The following is an 8,245-nucleotide window of genomic DNA, read 5'->3' as shown; positions in this document are numbered from 1 at the left end:
CAGCAGGAAGACTGCAAGCAAGTGTCAACTGGCAGAAGAGAGGATTCGTTTACTTAGGTTTAAGTCCCAAGGCGGCAGAGGAATGTCAAATATTAGATTAGATTACTGATCCTGGCATGTGGCCCTTCTGCTTCCTCATCCAAAGTGGTATGGATTTGAGATGCCCAAAAAATACCAGAATGGAAGACAGAGGGACAGTCCTGACAGAACCTAGGAAAAGGGAGTAAAAAAAGCCTCTGCTTCACTGACAAAAGATTAACAATCATGGTATTGTAAGCACAGTTAGCTCACTGGCCATGGATTACATGTTAGTAAGTAGTGGTTGCTTACAAGTCAACTGTTACAGGATTGGAGGATTTGACTTAGGCTGAATAGAGTTTGCTTTGTATCAAGTCCAAAATATACAGTTAATGTCCAGTATTACATCACTTTACCCAAACATATGTATCCATAGTTCCCCAAAGAGGATGCAAAGCCCAAGCCACATACCACCCTAGCCAGCCTTACTTGGATGGATTATTTGGTTGCATATACCCAGTTAGTATATACCATTTTGGGATATGCTACCTGGAAGCCTAAAGATATAACACATTTCCTAACCCAAGACTGATTTTGTGTAACTCAACAGTACTTAGAACAGAAATGCTTTGCTGATCAAGAGTGTAGTGTAGCCCGGTACAAGGCCAAACCTTCTTACAGTGATGGTATATGTGGAAGTTAGGCCTTCAGATGTACCTCACAAAAGTGTACACACAATTGGTTCTTAGAACTAAAGCCTTATTGCCCTTTCCTTCCTTTTATTTCATCCTTTCCTGATGTTCAACTTAGCAGTTACCCTCCTTCAGAAGCTGGGAATGGAGGAGAAGGCACAGTACTCTACACTGCCTATATATTCAGTAGACACTTGGTAAATATTACTGGCTGACCTCTAATTGGCTGGCTATGGAGAGAAATGGGCACTAAACTGAGAATTATCAGTTAACATGAAAAATAAAACACACAAAAGTATTTTCTTTCTCAGAGAGCCCCTTAGATTTTAGATAATTTGGAAAAAAAAAATCATCTAAGGGATGAGTTGCTTTCTAATCCTGTCAGTTGTGAGGTTGAGACAGGGAAGGTATCCAAACCATTCTGGTTGAGGAGGTGAGTACTGAAGCAGATGACATCTCCGACAAAGGTAAGCTTGGTGTCTGGCTCGATGGCGTGCTCTACAGGAACAGGAATATAATCTGCCATGCCGGGATGTCTCTGGTCCCAGAGCCTCACAAGTGTCACCCCTCTGTTCACAGCCTGAGCCATGTAAGTATAGTTCCTATTCCCTGGTCCAATAAGCAGCAGGTCATCTCTGAAAGCAGACATGAAAGGTAGAAATCTCTGAAAAGAGTCAAAAATTAGGAAACAGTTCTGGAGGCAGACCCTATCACAACATTTTATATTGAATAGCTCAAAATTTCAGATGGAGTTCTACAATGGAGAGTAAGCAACTAGGGCCAGGGATCAGGTCTATTACATTTATATATATAGTGCCCAGCTAGGCTTTTTTAAAATCATTATTAATTAATTAATTAATTAATTTGTCTGTGCCTGGTCTTAGTTGCAGCACGTGGGATCTAGTTCCCTGACCAGGGAGCGAACCTGGGCCCCCTGCATTGGGAGCACGGCGTCTTAACTGGACCACCAGGGAAGTCCCTAGGCTTTTTTTTTTAATTAAAAAAAATTGTTTTTTCAGTATGGCTTTTTTTTTTTTTTAGTATGGCTTTTTGATAATACTCCAGTTGGCTCCCTACAGGAGCTTTGTATGAACTAGGACTTGTCAAATTCAAAACATACTGAAATTTTTCTTCATTGAACAACTAATTCTGTTTTTTTCCCCATCTTAATGAAAGAAAGAAAGATCAGATTCCAACTGCATAATATGAGAGGAATTTACTGGAGCTTTTAGATAATACCAGGTTAATCAATAAGATGTCTACCACAATGTCAACACCATTCCTTTGCCTTCCATACCTGTTCAAAGCCAGATAAAGCTGGGTATTGTGTGTGTGGAATTTCTCTCCGATGCTATTGTAAAACTGAACAATGAAGGTGAGAGACATGCCCAGGGGAAAGGCTGATAGGGTCCTTCCTTGAGCTGTGTATAGCTTGGGGTGGCTGCTCATTCGCAGGTATGTCACTGGTGCTACCTGTGGGAGACAAAACCTACTAGTACAGAGAAGGATGCATTGGAGAGGAGCTGAGACCATATTCTGAGACTTATAATCAATGATAAAAATGGTGTTCCTCTTTTGTAGGAAATAGTTAGCTCTTGATTTCAGATGACAGAGTGAAAAAGAAATATGATAGTACAGGAAATGGCTTTTTAATTACTAAAACAGTGGAAATGTGAAAAGAAGCTGGAGCTTTTTGAGGAAAGGACTGCATTTCTTCTATTTTGTGCCAAGTGTCAATATTTATTGTTAAATAGTTGATCATTTATCAGGAATACTGTAAATTTCATTTTCACACTGCAAGAGATAAACTGTGATACAGTAAGGGAAGTCCAGGTTTGAATCCTAGCTTTATTATTTCATATCTTCATCTAACCATTCTAGGTTTCATATTTATCATCAGTTTAATAGGGCTAATAATGCCTATCTCATAGGGTTTTTGTGGTAGTTAAAAAAGATAATATACGTAAAAGGAGCAACACAGAAGCTGGAATATACTAGATTTTTAATGTACAAAACATTTTTTTGTTTGTTTTAGACTAACTTACCTCTAAGGTCTCTTCTAATTTAAAAAAAAATTCTAAAAACAAAGCCTAATTTTGATAGCAATAGTTCTACACTTCTCCCACACCAACCCTTTTGCCAAATCTGCTCAGAAGACATTCATACCAATTTGAGGCTAATCTCTTTTATAACAAGGACTGTAAAGTCCACTTTAATTTGATGGTTCATGTCAAGATTGTCCTCTTATCTTACAGTTCATTTCTGACTTCCAGAGAATTTTCTAGTTCTTAAAAAAGGAAATCTGCCTCTTAAGGCCATGGTATTCCTTTTATTTTTTTGAGTAAGTCCCTGAACTCACCTGAACCCCAGTTACAGTTGTTTGGTTGACTCCAAAAGGTTCTATAGAAGTGACCTCCAACACAGCAGTACCTGCAATGGAACCAGCTTTCAGGAGCCCTTCACCGTCCTCCTCAATGACAGATGAATTAGGGAAACACTTGAGAACACGGGAACTCACAAAGGCGGCCCCTACCCTAGGGAATAAACGGGGTAAATGGCATCTCTTGGGGGCTCTGTTTGACAAGAAAGAAAGGAGTAGAGATTGCCAGGATTACTGTTAGCTGTACTCTGAGAAAACTGCTTGCCATTCTCCATGTTGTGTAGTTATTTTTTCCTCAGGTAAAAGTCAGCCTTTGGATTATGCTTATCTCTTTAAAAATCAAATACTATTACATATTTATCATTAAAAAATTATTTGGTTAAAAGAATTGAAAACAGGTGCAGTCAGCTTTTCATATCCATCGGTTTTGCTTCTGCAGATTCAACCAAGCACAGGCTGAAAATTTCAAAAAGTTCCAAAAAGCAAAATTTGAACTTGCCTTGGACTGGCAATTATTTACATAATGTTTACATTGTATTAGGTATTATAAGTAATTTAGAAATAGTTTAAAGTATACAGGAGGATGTGCATATGTGCAAATATTACACCATTTTTATAGAATGGATTTTTGCATCTCCAGATTTTGGTGGGAGTGTGAGTCCTGGAACCAATCCCTGGTGGATACCAAGGGCCAACTGTTTTCAAACAAATACTTGTACGTGAATGTTCATAGCAGCACTATCCACAATAGCTAAAAGGGGAAAACAAACCAAAGTCCACAATAGCTAAAAGGGGGAAACAAACCAAAGTCCACCAACAGATGACTGGGTAAACAATGTGTTATATTCATACAATGGAATATCATTCAGTCATGAAAAGGAATGAAGTACCAATACATGCTACAATGTGGATGAACCTCAGAAACATGTTAACTGCAAGAAGCTGACAGAAAAGGTCACGTATTGTATGATTTCATTTACATGAAATACACAATATTTAAATTCACAGAGACAGCTGATTAGTTGATTGCTAGGGACTGAGAAAAGGGGAGAATGGTGAGAGACTGCTTAATGGGTATGGGCCTCCTTTGGTGGTAATGAAAATGCTTTGGAACTAGAGGTGATGGTTATATAATACTGTGTATGTACTAAACGCCAGTGAATTGTACAATTTAATTTTATGTTATATGAATTTCACTTCAACTAAAAAAAATTATTTGTGGGTTAGAAAAATCACCTTAGAAGGCAATGTTTTTTTCCATGTGCAATGTTTCTCTGAGGGTAAAGTTAGATCCTGGCCTGTCTTCTTCTCCATTCTCCTTACCTGTTGGTATGGAGTTTGAGCTGAGAATTCATGGGCATCAGAATTTGTTCAGGCTGGCACTCTGGGTAGAAAAGTTGGAGTTTTTCAAACACCTAGAATGAGAAAATGATGTTTTCCTCATTTCCGGAAAAGACAAATGATGACCTTTACTCACAAATGGACAACTACAAATCAAGTCTGCCCAACTTCGATTTAGCCCAATGTCCCACAGTTCTGCTTTTCAAAATGAGCCAGGCATTTAAAACTTATTTAGGTAGTGTAGAATATATAACCTAATATTACCCTGCTTCTGACTACAAGGGACTGGGCATAGTTTACACTTACCACATCCCCTATATTACTTAGATATTAGGTATGAAATAATTTTGAAATTTCTAATTTTTTAAAATAAATTTATTTTATTTATATTTGGCTGTGTTGGGTCTTTGTTGCTGTGTGCAGGCTTTCTCTACTTGTGGCTCGCGGGCTCTAGAGCGCAGGCTCAGCAGTTGTGGCGCACAGGCTCAGCTGCTCCGCGGCATGTGGGATCCTCCCGGACCAGGGCTCGAACCCGTGTCCCCACAAGCGGATTCTTAACCACTGCGCCATCAGGGAAGTCCCATTGAAATTTCTAATTTTAGTTCTAATAACCTGAAAAGAGATTTGAGAATGAAGAACCTGTAGTATTTAATTAGCAAGGGCACTATTCTGGTCTTCTGCCTCCTGGTAAAGTGCTTTTTCCTCTACCCCTCACTGAATCAGGGAACCAAAGCCAAAATAAAGGAAAAAAAAAAAAAAAGAAAAAAAAATTAGTCCCAAATTCAGAGGTAGAGAAACTTATTTGCCCCACACAAAAAATAGTTTTTCTTTGAGTTCTAAAAACAATAGGGCCATTTAGCTTTCAGCTTGAGAACATCTGTAGAAACTATTTGTACTCTCATACCTTACCAGAAGTTAGGATAGGATTTCATTCTACCTGTGAGTATAGATAAGTGGACTGTATCATAATATCTATGTTAGGCAGAACAAATCAGAAATTAATTCCTCTTTAGTTATTATGTGTTCATATACTGTATTCACTGTGTTGGGAGTTGAGGGGAGTGCATGTGCTGTAGTTTCTAATGTCAGTACTCATAGAAGCAATTAGCAGGAATAACAAAAGATATAGAAACCATAAGCCTATTCCAGAGATCCCTCTAGCAATTTCTCTATCTCTATACAGACTAAGCTCTTCATGGATGGTAAGAGAATATAACTTTCTTCTTGATATACAGAAACAAGATTTAGCTTTGGGACCTTACCAGGATCTGAACTTCATCAGACAGTTCCAACAAATTCCCCTCAAACTGCCCAAAGGAACTGTTCATACAGCGGACAGTGACTTTGATACTGGTCCGACCAGCTGCTTTTGTGTGGACAACCATGGCAAAGTTATTCTCTACTGGGAGTTGTAGAAAAACCTAGACCGTAAAGGGATGGATTAAGAAATATTCATGAATAAGCACTGTGCCCTTCCCTCTTTGTTGTAAATAGCTATCTAGAAAAATTAGAGTTCCAGGCTTATCTTCCCTCCCCTTCCCTTCCCTTCCCTTCCCTTCCTTTCCCTTCCTTCCCCTCCCCTCCCCCCTCCCCTTCCTTCCTCCTTTCCTTCCCTCCCTCCTTCCTCCCTCCCTTCTTTCTTTCTCTCTCTTCCTTCCTTTCTTCCTTTCTTCCTTCCTTTCTTCCTTCCTTCCTTCCTTCCTTTCTCTGCACCTTGAGGCTTGTGGGATCTTAGTTCCCCAACCAGGGATTGAACCCGAGCCCCTGCAGTGAAAGTGCTAAGTCCTAACCACTGGATCACCAGAGAATTCCCCCAGGGTTTATTTTCATATTTGTTTATTTTCATATTCCCAGAAACATAGTCACCCCTAAAGTAAATTTCTGTGTTCAGTGCTCAAGTAATTCTGGAAAGACTCCTATGCAAGAATTCTTATCTTGCAAGAAGTCAATTCATTGATAGGAGAAGAATGGAAATGAAGGAAGGGGTATCCTCAATAGGTTGAAACAGTAGAACTTGAGATGAGAGAGAAGTGAGGTAATCTACTCCTGGAGTTCAGAGTGGTAGCAAGGAAGGAAGAAGACAAGAAAGGGAAGCTGTTGTTTTAAAACGGATTGTGTTAAACTAGCTGACCATTTCCTCACTTGCTTCACTCACCATTCTAGTCTAGATTGGATAAGGATTAGGCCTTGATAGATTTCTGGTAAGAGGGAAGGGAGGGCCAACACCAAGGCAAATGTTATTTATTTATTTATTTGGTTGGTTGGTTGGTTGGTTGTGGCAGGCGGGCTCCTTAGTTGCGGCTCGCCAGTTCCTTAGTTATGGCATGCAAACTCTTAGTTGCGGCATGCATGTGGGATCTAGTTACTGGACCAGGGATCAAACCCAGCCCCCTGCATTGGGAGCGCGGAGTCTTAAGCACTGCACCACCAGGGAAGTCCCCTAAGGCAAATAGTGAAGTAGGCACTTGCCTACCTTTTTGGCACTCATTGCACGTTCTGTCTCCTCTGCATTTTTGCTGTCTGGAGCGCTCAAGACCTTCCTTCACTCTCTTGACTCATACAGAGCTCCAAGTTCCAAACTCACCTTTCCCTCCTCCCCTACATAAAAATTCCCATCTCCTTTGCGCAGATTTCAATCAGTTGTCTGGAAGAAAGTCTTATGCTAAAGAATGAGTGGTTTATAATTGTTTAATCCAAGTGAATTTGTAAATGGTGACACCACAGTGCAGGAAGTCTACCTTGTAGGGCATTAGAGACCTTTCTATTTGCCTATTTCATCACCCAGTTGTCTATGTGAGGTCGAAGGCAGGGGAAGAAAATCTTTGTATGGCTCTCAATCATTTCTTCCGTTAGAGAAAAGAGTGATTATTTAGATAAGAAAATTAGAGGAAGGGAGAAGTAGAATAGATGCTAAGACCTAGGCCATCCCCTCATTTCACACAATTCCTATTTGCTATTCAAGAAAAAAAGCCAAATCCTTCTGCAGAACTCTACCAAACTAAGTACAGTTCTATCTCTCCTCAGTTCCAAGTATAACCAGGCTCTGCGCAGTCCATGACAGATAGAAGACTCAACCACTAGAGTTTCCCTAGATTACAGATCTAGGATATTTTAAGAAAATTGGAAATTTTTAATTTTTTCCAGACTTTTCTTTTTAGCTGACTCCAGAAATGACCTAATTCTAGCTTCTGTAACCACTCTGATCTCTCTCAAGATCTAATTCTTTGTTTTTGTGGGCACTGAATTGTGACCTACTGGGTACCTTGGCCCCAGGTTCCTTCTTCCTAAGGTAAAGCTCAGACCTAAGTGGCTGCCACTGATCCTGGACCATCTTGAGTGGGTTCCATTAAACTGATGATCAGGTAACAACGTTGTGAAGTAGGTAAAGTTTGTAGCATCCCCCTCTTTTTTTTTTTTTTTCTTTTTCAGGTTTCAGAGTAAGGTTTAGTGCTATATGTATTAAAACATCAAAGCTATTTTAAAAAACATAAAGACTCATGTTGCAGTGTGGATTTCCTCAATAGCCATCCTGAGGGCTTTGGCCATTCCAGATGCAGCAGGTGAATTGGGAGAAGCCGGTACCACCAAAGGGAACCGTGGAGGAGTTTAATTAATTGTCCTTCTTAAATTTGCCACTGATATAAGGTACTTAGTCCAGAATCAGCTGCCAGTTGGTGGCCCACAACAGCCCCATGACACCCATGGCACTCTTCATGCTCAAGGTAGGATTCCAGTTCTTCCCCAGCTCCTAGTAGTGTGGGCCCAGGAGTGTGCTCAGCAACCACCCTTCTTTTTTTTTTTTTTTTTTTTTTTT

General features: G+C 39.9%; 1 protein-coding gene and 1 pseudogene across 2 annotated transcripts in view; both read right to left on the bottom strand.

Moving 5' to 3' along the window:
• The window catches only part of NUP210L (nucleoporin 210 like), an 85,964-nt gene that overhangs the window by 14,770 nt on the left and 62,949 nt on the right, over positions 1–8,245 (bottom strand). For both annotated transcript variants that reach the window (XM_007458023.1, XM_007458024.1), the window contains exons 28-32: positions 5,694–5,852; positions 4,414–4,505; positions 3,070–3,244; positions 2,008–2,183; positions 1,128–1,345 (exon numbers count right to left, since the gene is read on the bottom strand). In XM_007458023.1, the coding sequence (XP_007458085.1) occupies positions 1,128–1,345; positions 2,008–2,183; positions 3,070–3,244; positions 4,414–4,505; positions 5,694–5,852 (820 nt within the window). The remainder of the gene's footprint in view (positions 1–1,127; positions 1,346–2,007; positions 2,184–3,069; positions 3,245–4,413; positions 4,506–5,693; positions 5,853–8,245) is intronic.
• LOC103089617 (cytochrome b-c1 complex subunit 10 pseudogene) overlaps positions 8,042–8,245 on the bottom strand; it is a 676-nt pseudogene continuing 472 nt past the window's right edge.

Source organism: Lipotes vexillifer, unplaced genomic scaffold (genome assembly GCF_000442215.2).
Source record: "Lipotes vexillifer unplaced genomic scaffold, Lipotes_vexillifer_v1.1 scaffold238, whole genome shotgun sequence".
Taxonomy (NCBI): Eukaryota; Metazoa; Chordata; class Mammalia; order Artiodactyla; family Lipotidae; genus Lipotes; species Lipotes vexillifer.
Note: the sequence above shows the minus strand (reverse complement) of the source record. Positions and strands in the feature narration are given on the sequence as shown.